Here is a 13,982-nt window from a genome sequence, read left to right on the forward strand (position 1 = left end):
TTTTCTTTTTATTAAAGTAGTCTATGATTATTTACAGTATATGACAAAGACCACAATTGCCATGGGAAATACAGTGAAAATATGATCAAATAAGTCTTCTTGCACAAACGGATGGAAGCGCATCATGACAGGACTCATCATTCCACTTTGTAGAACCTTCGGAAAAAGCATGAAATATGAAAAACATCACATGCCAAGGGACTTTTCACAAAGCACAATACTGGGGTGATACGTGCAACTTTAAATAACTTGATGTGGTTTACCTGAAGCATATGTATAAAGACAGTGCTCGCCACGGACGTTGTTGGGTTCACCTTGCTCCCAGTAGCTGAATGTAAATCTGGACCCATCACTCCACAACCAGATTCCTTCCTGCAGAGATGGGGAAACCCAGAGGTCAGACCACCTCATAATCACCATCTGCTAGTGAAGCTCGTTTAGCTAGAAGTGATTCTGTGTGCCAAAGGAGGTCAATCGTCATGTACTCAGCCTAGTACGGTAAGGTCACTGATTGAAGACAAACATTAGCCTGACCTGCTCAGCATCCGAACCCCCAATCCAAGTGAAAGGTGAATCATTAGTGTGTGCCCGTATCAGTCCTTGAATAAAGTTATGTTCTGCAAAACTGTGCACAGAAGCCAGATTACCTCCCCGGCGTGAACAAGAGAGCTGGGGAGAAAAAAAGAAAAAAAATGTAAGCAAAATGCATATATCAGTACATAAATCACACATTGCCTATAAAAAGCATTCACCCCTTTGGATGTTTCCCCTTTTACTGCTTTTATGAACGGAATCTTGATCAAGTTTAATAATTTTTTTTTAACAATAATTTATAAAAAAAATACCCTCATTAATGTACTCTGGAAATCCAGAGTTCTCACGAGAGCACAGTTCGAATCTTCTCAGCGAGTCACTCAACTCATTACCCATGTCCTTGGAGCTGACCCGCACCAATCACTTCGGAGTACCTGATATAGGTGGGCCAGAGGCGAGCTAAACAGATGACGACAGCGCTGCAACGTCGAAGTCCGGATTCAGTCATAAACATTGATCGTAATGTTATCCAAATGCGTGTAGTGATATTAGTCATAGCCAGACCCTACATTTTTTTGTAGATTTGGGTCTGGATTTCCATTAATGAAGAACCCATTTTCAATGTTTGCTATAATGCTATAATGCTATAGATCCGAGTGTAATAATTAGGTGCTACAGTATGTAACTTAACTGTACTCTGTGTGTGTGGCCAACTATGTGCCTGTGTGTGTCTCTCTCTGTGTGTGCGTGTGTGTGTGTGTGTGTGTGTGTACTGTAGGTGTCTGTGTGCGGGAATATTGTCTTTCTTTGTCACCTGCTATTCCCACACACAGTTTCAAAATGTTTACATTTCAGGCACTTGCATCTGTTCTGATTAAGTTCAAAGAAATAAGCATCAATATTGTTTCCATTTCTATGCAGTAGTATATTAGTATCCACGCACATCCTATGTCAATTTAGCCCGGGTGCTTACGCCTGAGGAAGAGCTTTGTTGCTCGAAACGTTGCTTCAATAAAGAAAATTCTCACTGGGAGCTAAAAACTGGTGTGCGGAGATACTTTTTATCTTTTTGCATTTCTATGCTCCACCCATACCTTGTTTGTAATTGAATTGGCTATATTTCTCACAACAAAACAAACCAAAGAATCATTTATATGAGCATAAATGGCAAATTTTAACCATAAATGATGTCCATATCATTGGTAATTGAACTAAAGTAAACTTCTGATAAGTATTTTTGTCAGTACAGTTTGTCCTTTCCTGTTGACACAGCAGATAGTGATTTCAGGAGCGCGGAGGACTTTTTGTTTTTTCTATGAGTTACAGTTTTTTTCAATCGCTAACAAGCGTTTGTCCATTCATTTGACACATTTTCAAAACTCTAAACACAGACTCTCACCTACAAAACACAATTGGCCAAATGGATAATTTTCCTCTCAAAACCACATTCCATGTTCTTACACCACATTTTGTTACATATACACTAACTCGTCATTTCTCTGCACACACTAACTTTATCAAAACACTGGAAACCTGACACAAAATGAAGTTATTTTGTCAAAGAATGAAGATTGTTTTCACTTCACAAGATACATGCAGTCAATTAGAGTACACTAGGTTTCAAAATACTGGCTACTGTTGACATTACAAAAACTGTATAGACTTCTAAGTGACGTTATTGACCTTATTCACGGAGCGCTCATTGTGTAACCCAAAAGAATGCCAGGGGTATACTGACTTTATCATAAATGCATTTTTTGCCACCTATTGGCGAATGCATAGAACACAACAATCCTATGGTACTGTATGTGTACCCTGTAGCCTCGTTCTGGTTTAAGATGGCCGTTGCGTGAATAAGGCAAATTCACCACTGCTCTCCCTGTTTGTGGACTGAGCAGTATTTACCAACTGGATCAAAATCATCACTTGAAGATGGTCTATGTATATGGCCAGATAAATATGAATACAGAGGCCAAAAGGGATTGTATGACATGACTTATGATTCATAAAGTGGATTAATCATATCAGAGATGCAGAAAACCTCATCTTCATTTCCATGAGTTGCAACTTGCCACTGATGTGATGAAGTTGTGAACACACATGACTGAGGGGCTGCGGTGCAACTGTACTACATTTGTAACACATTTTTGGGCCAAGAGGGAACAGGTTCAAATTCAACCACCAGTTATTTCCCGATCCCACCTCATCTTTTTCACTTGCTTCCTATCACTTTTCATAATGAAGGCAAATGACTAAAAGAATATACTTAAAAATATATACTTAAAAACACACGAGTGTATCGAAGATTTAACAAACAGTTTAGGCCTCAAATCATGTTTATAACTATTTTAGAAAGGTACAACTGACTTCTGGATTATGGTCATCCGTATTAGCACCAGGACATAAAACAGCACACTCTGATCTTTTTCTGTTTTTAATAATGAGTCTGAGATGAGTATCTCAGTCCCTGCCTTTCTTTGGCCCTGCTCTCTCTCTCTCAGCCTGTGTGACGGGTGCTAATAGGTCTTTTTCCTACGGAAGCAGAAGCACCTGAAACAGCTGAGCCATCCAAAGCATCCCTGAGGTCAAACAAATGTCACAGATTAATACAGTCAGACAAGACGGCAGACATTTTCAAACATGTTAGGTCAGTGTTTCTGTGAGAAATGCATACCTTGTTCCTCTTTTTCTGAGGTTTGGTCTCTTGGTCGCGAGAGATGGTGTCAGGATCAGACTGATGGTCAGGAGAGGAGATGGCAGGGCCAGACTGGAGACCAGCTGCGGTGGTGGCAGGGCCAGACTGGAGACCAGCAGCGGTGGTGGCAGGGCCAGACTGGAGACCAGCAGCGGTGGTGGCAATGCCAGACTGGTCAGGAGATGAGGTGGTGGCAGTGCCAGACTGGTCAGGAGATGAGGTGGTGGCAGTGCCAGACTGGTCAGGAGATGAGGTGGTGGCAGTGTCAGAGTCAGTCTGGGGACCAGCTGCGGTGGTGGCAGTGCCAGACTGGTCATCAGAGGACTGGTCATCAGATGAGGTGGTGGCAGTGCCAGACTGGTCATCAGAGGACTGGTCAGGAGATGAGGTGGTGGTGGCAGTGCCAGACTGATGGCCAGGAGAGGTGGAGGCCGTGTCAGGCTGCTCTGTGGCCACTTTAGCCTTTACAGCCCTGACCTTCATAGGTGCCCTGATGATAACACACCCGTGCTGTTTCTCCAGAAGGATCTTCTCTGCCATCTCCCTGAGGACGTCCATCCATTTGGGTGCAACAAAGTCCCGCTGGCTGCTGTGGAATTCTGAGCAAAGCTGCAACACATTCACACAAACCCATGTCAACCACAGTGACAATTTGAAACACCAGGAACAACACCAAAGGCAGACAAAGACATGGCCTGCTCAGAAAAGCGCAATGATGAGAAAAGACAGCAGGAGCACACCCTTACCTTCATAAAGTCCTCCAGAAATCCATGGTTGACCTCCTCAGAGTACAACAGTGTTGTTCCCGCTGACTCACAGAAATGCAGCGCTTGCTGGATGTAGCCAGCTCGCAACAGCATTCTGGAGTACACTGTTCTGTAATTCTGAGAACAATGAGAGAAGGTAAACCTGGACCATTTGGGCTACTTCCTTCTATCTGTATTATTGTTTGCAAGTTTGCATTTTGGCTGGTAAATAGTCCATAGTGTAAGCATGACATGAATACAAAAGAGACATTTATTTCATAAGAAAGGAGAACAAACCTGATACTTTGAGATGAACGGCTGGTCTGTTCTTAGGTCCAGCACGTACTTATAGACCTCCCCCCTCTCGACTTCTGCCCTGGTCAGAAGTGGTCCACTATGGTGATTACATGGCCATACAAGAAATACTTATATCAAAAACAGTTCTGTTATAGTTACTTTGGATAAAGTTTGTTGAGGTTTGTCTTACCTCTTGATCCACAAGGTACAATGCCGTTTGGTTATGGTTACTGTAAGTCAACTGTGTGTCACATGTATTTGTTTCAAGTGCTGATTTTACAGATTGTGTGTTTCTTGTATTTGTCTTACCTGCTGTTTTCCCTAATGCTGGAATCGGATACCTCCAGAAACATGCCACAATGCAAATGCATTATTATATCACAGAGAAATGCCGAGTTGGGCCTTCCATATGATTCTGAAGTTGGCATGGAAAAGACAAACAATATTAATTGAACCTTTTTCGGATTAAGGTTTTTCTGAGGATGAGCATGATATAATTTATAATTATCTTTGATTCGTGTCATCTTACTCAAGGATGCTGTCATTGCTGCCATGATCTCCTTCTTCTGGTCGTTTTGGTTCAGATGGCAAAGAACCATGGCCAGATGAGGGCGCCAGTCACCCCAGCTGTTATTGCCCCACTCCTGTAAAAAGGGGTATTTCATTGAAATGTCCAATTCTCAATGTATCATATCTCTTATGTCAAAATGAAGCACAAATGTATGGGTACAGAGAATATTGTCTGCACCATACAGCAAGGCAGCCAGATTCAGCACAATGTTGCTTTGTTTTTTTCAAATAAAGTTTAAGTTGAGCAAACTTTAGCAGACACTTTGATGACTAGCAGCTGTGGGTTAACAAATCACACCTAGGTCAACCGACTGACAGGTGGAGACTATCCATTCACAATATTCGCCTGCAACGTACGCACTTACACACATATGCACACAAGCAACACTTACACAAGAAGCTGCTGGAACTGTCCCCGCCAAGATTTGGAAATAGGTCTTCATGGGGTCACTTGGTTTGAGGTGTTTAATAAGCCTAATGGAATGAATGGATGAAACAAAGACATCATGTAAAGGCAGGTTTGTCTAACTGGCAACAGGAATGATTTGTATCATTCATGGTGAGGGCTCTCTTAAAAGCACCAGCATTTTTACCTCATAATAATGGCATCGCATTCGCCTTTGGCAAAGCCCCTCAGTATGACCCAATGGTCCCAGAGAGCATCCCTCTTGGCTAATTGCTCAGCTTCCTATATCAGAGGGCAAATAGTCAATATTCAATAACATTGCATGCAATTACACCCAATCCAATATACACAAACAAGGGAACTGATTTTGCTTGTGTGTTAGTTTGTTCACATGAAGATCTCTTTCATGTCTGCACTACCATCAATCACAGCTGTCGGTCTGAGAGCAAGTCTTACTTCTTTTTTGCCAAAGATGATGAGGTTGACAAGGGCCTGGTGTCCTTCGCCAGAGGAGAGAGGATTCTCATCTTTCTCAAAGGCCAGTGGATTTGACATGAGCAATTTGACAATGTCCTGCCCTGTCACACTCTATAAACACATTATGAGAAAGAGGTTAATGCACAATCTTTAATACATTTCTAAAAGAGACATGTAGACACGTGTCATGTACAATAATCTCTCTCTCTCTGTCTCTCTCTGTTGTCTCTCTCTCTCTGTCTCGCACACACACGCACACACACTCGATTGCAGCCATTTCTGGTGCGGAGCAACACTTACTCTGGTCTCTCGGTACACAAGTGCCAGGAGTCCCCAGACATGGCCAGCTGCCTCCTTGTCCATCAGCCACGCGGTTCTCAGGCACCTTTGCCATTTTTTCATGGCAAAGTGATAAACACTGATGGCGTAAGTCACGCCCCTAGAACAGGACACACATTGAATCAAACTGAAGCTGCTCAATGGTTATGTATTGAATGTGATTGTGCTCTCCTGCGTAACTTACATGTCAAAAGGCCCAAGGTAATCCTCCCAATTGGTCTTGTAGGAGAAATGCAGGGTAGGTGGAACCTGAATAGGCTGAAGAACCTAAGAAGAGTCCATCGTGTACATTTTTATTTCGGTGAAGATGCACAAGTGATGAAGCAAGCACAAATGCATGAATAAATACTGATGACATAAGGCCAAATGTAACAGAAAATACAGATAGGCTAATTACCTGATCTTTCTTCACAGCTCTTGGCAGCGTCTCAGGTGGAGTCTTGAAAACGCGGCTAGGTAAAACTCCAAGCCCCTGGTCACGGGGAAGGTCCACGTAATCGCAAGTCCTTAAATTCCGTAACTGCCTTGGCACAACTTCTCCTCTTATTTTGGCCAATATCAGCGTGTCGTTTGGAAGTTCAGGGAGTCTCGCCAGATCCAAAGCATCGAAGCGGCCCATCCTGTTTCTTCCCACAGTGTTCAGAATAGCCTACGAATTAATTTTCTGACCAATACAGAAACGTGGCTATTTCTTCATCAGTACATTTGTAAATGAACATTTTTATTTGGATCCTGGTTTATATACTCTGGAGGCATTATGACGTATATGTACAGTAATGCAACGTCACAATGCATGGCAAAACAAGCAACAACTGTCAATAAAATAGAATGTTTCCAGAACGTTATGATCAAATATTCTAGAACAGAGCTCTGTTCTAGAATCTTTGGTTATGATAGTCATTCTTGTTCTGCTATTTTTACTATTCATAAAGTTTCATAGGCCCTTGGAGAGCAAACGTATAGCTGCGTAAAAGCCTTACCAAATGTGACCGCAGAAAGCATGTTAAATTAAATAATGATTTCTGCATCCACCTACCTACAATCTAGCTACTCAACCCCGCAATTGTTCGAAATATAGCCCATCAACACAAGTATAGATTTTGCATTTTATTTTTAAAAGTAGGCTGTCAATATAAGCTACGGTAAACTAGCACCGCCTGGAAATTTGGTAGTGGTGCAGAAGTCTGTTAACTCAATTCCCTAGGCCAGATGTTAAATAACCATAAATGATTCTAACAAACATTATTTATCGGCTTCATTGAAAATGAGGGCTACCCTCGATGACACCCCGAGAATAAATAAAGGTTGGATACATTATTTGGTTAACGGGTGGTTCTGTTGGATTAAATTGCCAGTTATCAAAGCGGTTTTAGTAGCCTGCTTTGTTCCAATACACTTGAACTTGTCTTCAAAATGTCTCCCTTGAAAAGGTCACCCTTTCAGCTTTGTCATCTGAACAGATCACTCATTTTCTTTCGTGAAGGCAGGGCCGGCCCTAGCCCATTGGCTGCCCTAGGCGATACTGAGAAATCGGGGGTTCAGGGGTGTTACCCCCGAGAAAATGTATTAAATACTGTTATGTAAATGCATAAATTCTGCACACTTTCAGTCAGAGATGCTGGGCCAGCAGCACTATGCCTAAAACACATGTATGTCTCCAAAACATTCCTCATCTGTTTTCCAGACATGCATGAAAACAATTAAAACTCACAGCCATAGGTTATTTAGAATGATGACTGTAACCGTCAGATAGGCCTCTGTTTGAAGATTTGGAATAATTCATTTGAAATGTAATATCAGAGACGGTTGAAAAAGTATCTTTGGTAATATGCTAAAGAATTCTTTCAGGAGGTTGGTGCATGAGCTAAATTTTATTGGAATTGTGTCTCAAGTACCAGAAATTGTGTGTAAACAGTTGAGAAAAACTGTAAAAGAAAGAAAGATGCTTTAGGGTGCCCCTCAACCAATTGGCGCCCTAGGCGGTCGCCTTGGTGGCCTTTAGGAAGAACCGGCCCTGCGTGAAGGGATAATGAATCGCATAAAAACTTTATTTAAAAAACCGTGATCACTATTTTTGAAGCACATTCAATTGACTCCAGTGAAGTCAAAGCTAGGCTAATCGTTGGCGAGGCAACTGAGAGGCAACAGTGCCACTGGAATTCCTCGTGTCAAAAAATGCTGTCAGGGAAGTATTTAAGTCGGCTATAGTAGGCTACTTCGATCGTTCTATCCAAAGTGACCTGCAGTATGATGCCCCGGGGTAGTCTATATTCTTTATTCAATAAAATGTTAGAGGTGAAATACTTGTGTATCCTGTTAAGTGAATCATTAGGCCAACGTTGACACAATCAAGACAATAAGAGAACATGGTATGCATTTGGAATAAAATATTTATTGATGTTTGTTTCTGTAGAAATGTTGGTAAATAAAAAACAAAAACATTTTTACAAAAAGTTAAATCAGAACTTCACCCTTTTTGTGTACGATTCCAGTGCAACTTTCTTAAATGTACATGGATTGCATTACAAATATAAGGAATAGCAATATGCAAACATTTTGTACAGAACATAAGATAGAAACGTATATAAAAACTTTATTTTAAAAATAGTGACCACTATTTGAAGCACATTCAATTGACACCAGTGTATTAATTGATTTTGTGAAGACAGTAAAAAAAACAAAAACAAAAAAACACACAACCGCAATGAATACAAAAATAATTTAGGCAATTAAAAAATGAGTCCTAAAAGTTTGTATTAAAACATGGAAATGGTGACGATAACAGTACAAAACAAAACGCAACATGACAAACACACTGGCACAAGTGCGGTTTAAAATGTAACATTCCTTCAGCGGTCGGATTTCCTCGGATATGAAAGCAGCGAAGGGGATCCTAGAGGAAATGAAGAACAAAAATGTCAGTGACCAAAGACACATTAGGACAGTTTGGACAATGATTTACAAGCATCTTCAACTAGAGCTGCTTGATTGTGGCCAATGTCATAATCATGATGACAATGATTTAATAAGATGACTCCATGATTAAGGAAAGCATCCACTTAAGAATAAAACAGAAAGGGAAAGCTTAAAGGGATATTCCGCCATTTTTGGAAATACGCTCATTTTCCACCTCCCCTCGAGCAAAACAATCGATATTTACCTTGTTCCCGTTCATCCAGCCATTCTGTGAGTCTGGCGATACAACTTTTAGCTTCAGCCTAGCATAGATCATTGAATCGGATTAGACCATTAGCTTCTCGCCTGCTAGCTTCATGTTTAAAAGTGACTAACATTTCTGGTAATTTTCCCATTTAAAACGTGTCTCCTCTCAAGTTAGAAAGTGCAATAAGACCAACTGAAAATGAAACCTGGCATTTTTCTAGGCTGATTTGACATGGAACTACACTCTCATCTGGCGTAATAATCAAGGCAACTTGCAAACGTACCAAAGGCGCAGTGATATCGTACGCAGCATCTGAAAATAGTCCCCATAGACAACAAGCAGTAGTAGTGCCAGTAGTTTGCGAGTTGCCTTGATTATTACACCAGATGAGAGTGTAGTTCCATGTCAAATCAGCCTAGAAAAACGCCAGGTTTCATTTTCAGTTGGTCTTATTGCACTTTCTAACTTGAGAGGAGACACGTTTTAAATGGGAAAATTACCAGAAATGTTAGTCACTTTTAAACATGAAGCTAGCAGGCGAGAAGCTAATGGTCTAATCCGATTCAATGATCTATGCTAGGCTGAAGCTAAAAGTTGTATCGCCAGACTCACAGAATGGCTGGATGAACGGGAACAAGGTAAATATCGATTGTTTTGCTCGAGGGGAGGTGGAAAATGAGCGTATTTCCAAAAATGGCGGAATATCCCTTTAAGCTTTAAACTTTTACATTTACAGTATGCAACAGTTACCCCTATAAAAGCAATGGGTTGTGATGGATTTATAACTGGAGAGTAAAGAGATAATTATTACAAAAATAGAATGCATACAAATATTTGTGTTTGAATTCAGTTTTCATAATCATCAGAAGTCAATTGTGAGGGAAATTTTGCAAGAAAATTTGCTAAGCTTTAATGCAATCACTCTCACATAAGCAGATTACCCACCACAAGACTTTACCCTGGAATGGAAGTTAGCCTACTAGTCATTGTAACTTTGTGTTCAAAGTATCTTTGGTTTCGGCCACAATTTACACAAACATGTAACTGACGGGTAAAAAGAGCAGCAAAGTGAACTTGGGGTGATTGATTACACAAGATACTAAACATTGCCAACTGAGTACTACAAAGACCCTCAGAGAAAGAGCTCAACATGTAAGTTATCTTTAGGTGGCAGAAGAACACAATTGAACTGAGTGAGTCAACGACAGACTAGTCAGTCTGAGTGGCTTAACAGAGAGGATGAATAAACAAATGATTGAATGAACGATTAATGAATGTATGAAGTGAGTGGCAGGAAGGAGAGGATGAATGAATGAATGAATAAATGCATGTATTCGAGTTCAAGTTGAGAGGCAGGGGGGGAGTACTGTTAAGTGCATGAATGAATGTATGTATGTCATCCTAACGAGTGAGTCAGTGAATAGCTGGACGTCGAAGTAACAGTCCAAAAGGTCCAGAACGAGCGAGCGATTGACTGACTGAATTAACCGGACATCTGGAGTCGGTCTGTCTCAGTGGCCGAGGGGGACTCACCAGGCGGCAGCATGTAAGCGGGTGTCAGGCAGCTGAGATAGTTCCAGCTCCTGTTCTCACTCAGCCACTTCTGCCTCTGGCCCATCATGTGGCCCATCATGCTGCCATGGCCGTGTCTCCCGCTCTCGCCCACGCCTAACGGGCTGACTGCAATGCCAGTACAGGCAATCAACCAATCAGCAACCAAGGAGGCGGGATAAGGGAAATGTCGAATGGCGGGGAGTGTTAAGAGGGCCGAGGGGAGATGGGGATTGTTATGTGTTCGCGCCATCTTGTGTAATCAGTCACCATTGTATCATGTTAACCAGACACTTGTTTGGCATTACTTATGCTGTTTGCGTAACATGAAAGTAGTTTGCATAGTGTTTCTGAGTGGGTGTTTTTACAGGAGAAACAGTGCCTGATTACACAGACAGGCTTCCCAAGAATGTGCAAGGAAGAAGGGGGTTGTGGGTAGGGATGGGCATTCGATTAAATTTTCTTAGTCAATCGTCGGGAGAATTAACGATCAACTATCGATTAATCATTAATATTTTTTAAAATTAAAATTAATTATTTATTCAATTTAAAATGCAATGAAAATACAAAAACTACAACGTTTTTGTTGCGTAGTGTGAGTCTTGAAGCAATAAAATCAATTTCACTGTGTGGCAACAATTAGGCCTAAACATTTTACCAGGCAGGGGCAATAATTGACGATATTCTCAGTTACAGGGACTTTCCGTTTTCATTGCGCTCAGTTTCAACCTACTGTAGCATCAACTTGAATTTAGCATGGAGGATACCCGACGCTCAACGAGCTGAGAAAATGACCCAATGGATCTACAGTACAAGTTCATTGAGATGATAGGCTGGTTTCAATAAATGTATAAGGGCAGCAGATCACATTCCGCCACAACATAGTATCACCAGACTGATAGAATCTCAACAGCTCCTGCTTTTCTTTGCAGAGATTCTACCAGTTTGGTAAATAACATTACAGGATGCACCGCTACATATATTCAAGTGGTAGACTACATAGTTTGAGTTATGGCCGTGTTGTACTTCACTTTGGACAAAGGAGTCTGCTAAATAGCATAACCATACACGTTATTGTAGTGTTTGCAGCGAACGAAGTCACTTTAAAAATGTAAATGGTCCACGCCGCACATCACCGTGACCTCATGATTAGGCTACTACTGAAATCAAAACGGACACTCGCAGGTATAGTAACTGAGAATGGCGTCAAACATTTCCCCTGGCTGGTAAAATGTTTAATTGTTGCCACGCAGTGAAATTAAATTTAATTGTTTCAAGACACTACGCAACGCAACCTACAATAGTTTAATCGATTACAAATGTATGTAATCGACAAAATTCTTAATGATCAATCCTCGATCGTCGATTAATTATGCCCATCCCTAGTTGTGGGTAATGTAGTCCATGCATGTAGTGTGCCACCATACTGGATTCACATCTGTGCAGTGACTTCTGTAAGGTTTCCTCAACAGTGCAGTATGCTACTACGATCCCAATCCCTCCAACAGTGCACAATTTCAAACCAACACACCCACACACCCACCTCTATACTTTTTGGCACAATATAAATAGCATCTGTATCACACGCTAGAGTGCCCCCTTTCCTGTCTCACCCGGACGGACAGCCCCGAGCCGTTGCTGGATGGTCTCCAGGTGCTGGATGTACTCCGTGAGTGAGCGCTCGGCATCCTGGGATGCAGAGAGGGAGTGCTCCGTCTGCAACAACACAGGGCTTGCATGCATCCTGGGGACAGACACACATGCACACACACACCACACAAATAATAGTTGAATCAGTTACCAGTGTCACTACTGAAACCACTTTTATCCACACACATTTATGAAGCATGATCAACAGTGTATAAATAAAGCCCAACTTCATAATGCCATAAGAGAGAGAGAAGCCATCTGGAGGCTCATTCATGATGTTGCTTTAAACAGGCTAATCCTCACCTGTTCTGCGTTATTAGCTGAGATTTGATTGGCGGCACCAGAGGAGCCACCACACCCTTTTGTGTGGGCGGTTCCTTGGTGGGAGGGGAGTTGAAGGCTGAGCTTGGATGCTGTGGCCTCAGGACGTCAGACCTCAAAGTGGACACTGGGGATGAGAGAAGACAGCGTCTTAGAATATATACACACACACACACTACAGGGTTCCTCCATCACTCCCTCACCCTCCCGCACACGCAGAGTGTATTTTCACATATGTATATATATATATATATATATATATATATATATATATTATTTTTTTGGGCCTTTTTGCCTTTATTGTTACAGGACAGTGAAGAGTAGACAGGAAGCAAGTGGGAGAGAGAGATGGGGTGGGATCGGGATATGACCGCAGGCCGGATTCGAACCTGGGTCCCCGTGGGCACTCGGACCCGTACATGGTATGGGCGCTGTAGCCTGCTGCGCCACAGCACCCCCCTATTTTCACATATGTAAATGAAGCTACCTGCGCTGGTCCCAGTGGATCGATATCCATTGATCTGCGTAGAGCTTGTTCCAGTCCTTTTGATGGCTCTCTGCCACTTCCTGGTTAGGAACTTGAGCCTGATGGAGAAGAAGCAGTTTGATTAAGCGCTTAATCTCAAAGGTATGCGAAGATTCAACCTGACTAGAACAACGCCACCCCAGACCCCTCCCCTCTTTAGTGTTCCAGGTGACCACTCCCATCTCTGACCTGGTGATGGCGATGACCACGCGCACAGCAGTGCGGAAGCGGTTGATTGGCCGGGAGTGGAGCTGGGCGGCGGTCTGCAGGTCGCTCCGGGACGGGTAGGCCCCCATACGGGCGATGAGTGCCAGGGTCACCTGCTCGCACTCTTGGAATCCGCCCAGCACCAGCAGCAGGTAGCGCTTCTGGTAGGCCAGAGACTTCCGGAAGCTCTCCGCACGCAGGTACTTCTCGTACAGCCGCTGCAGCTGTGGGGGCGACCAGGTGAAAAGCAGAGCACGCTGGATTGATTAAGGAGTCTGGCTAAACTGCTTATCACAAAGGAAGCCAACTGTGTAAGGTTTGTTCAAGGTAACAGATTTGTTTTGGTCATATTACTGTACAAATGTGCAATGTACCACCCATCCCACCCTTCAATTTATTCTAAATCCATTATTCATTTCCCACAGGAAGTGTTGCCACCTTCATGTGAGTACAGAGAGAGTCTGTGTGTGTGTGTGTGTGTGTGTGCGCGCGTGTGTGTC

General features: G+C 42.4%; 3 protein-coding genes across 5 annotated transcripts in view; all 3 read right to left on the reverse strand.

Annotated features, from left to right (window-relative positions):
• Positions 1-42: 42 nt before the first annotated feature.
• Positions 43-4,089, reverse strand: LOC134071018 (aggrecan core protein-like). The gene is made up of 5 exons (XM_062527582.1): positions 3,976-4,089; positions 3,209-3,838; positions 535-669; positions 264-372; positions 43-156 (listed from the first exon to the last, which is right to left on the reverse strand). Exons 1-5 carry the CDS (start codon positions 4,087-4,089, stop codon positions 86-88), a joined length of 1,059 nt encoding a protein of 352 aa, XP_062383566.1. The 3' UTR covers positions 43-85.
• On the reverse strand, positions 3,997-6,737 carry LOC134071560 (protein transport protein Sec16A-like). The gene is made up of 9 exons (XM_062528329.1): positions 6,462-6,737; positions 6,249-6,331; positions 6,026-6,164; positions 5,705-5,836; positions 5,436-5,530; positions 5,235-5,316; positions 4,802-4,916; positions 4,273-4,687; positions 3,997-4,113 (listed from the first exon to the last, which is right to left on the reverse strand). Exons 1-8 carry the CDS (start codon positions 6,681-6,683, stop codon positions 4,578-4,580), a joined length of 978 nt encoding a protein of 325 aa, XP_062384313.1. The 5' UTR covers positions 6,684-6,737; the 3' UTR covers positions 3,997-4,113; positions 4,273-4,577.
• A 1,699-nt stretch (positions 6,738-8,436) lies between these two features.
• Positions 8,437-13,982, reverse strand: part of pcnt (pericentrin) — a 55,490-nt gene continuing 49,944 nt past the window's right edge. For all 3 annotated transcript variants that reach the window (XM_062527216.1, XM_062527215.1, XM_062527214.1), the window contains 5 exons: positions 13,465-13,706; positions 13,237-13,334; positions 12,732-12,876; positions 12,392-12,522; positions 8,437-8,957 (listed from right to left, as the gene is read on the reverse strand). In XM_062527216.1, coding sequence (XP_062383200.1) covers positions 8,914-8,957; positions 12,392-12,522; positions 12,732-12,876; positions 13,237-13,334; positions 13,465-13,706 — 660 coding nt within the window. In that variant the 3' untranslated portion in view covers positions 8,437-8,913. The remainder of the gene's footprint in view (positions 8,958-12,391; positions 12,523-12,731; positions 12,877-13,236; positions 13,335-13,464; positions 13,707-13,982) is intronic.

The sequence above is a fragment of the Sardina pilchardus genome, chromosome 23 (genome assembly GCF_963854185.1).
Source record: "Sardina pilchardus chromosome 23, fSarPil1.1, whole genome shotgun sequence".
Classification (NCBI taxonomy): Eukaryota; Metazoa; Chordata; class Actinopteri; order Clupeiformes; family Clupeidae; genus Sardina; species Sardina pilchardus.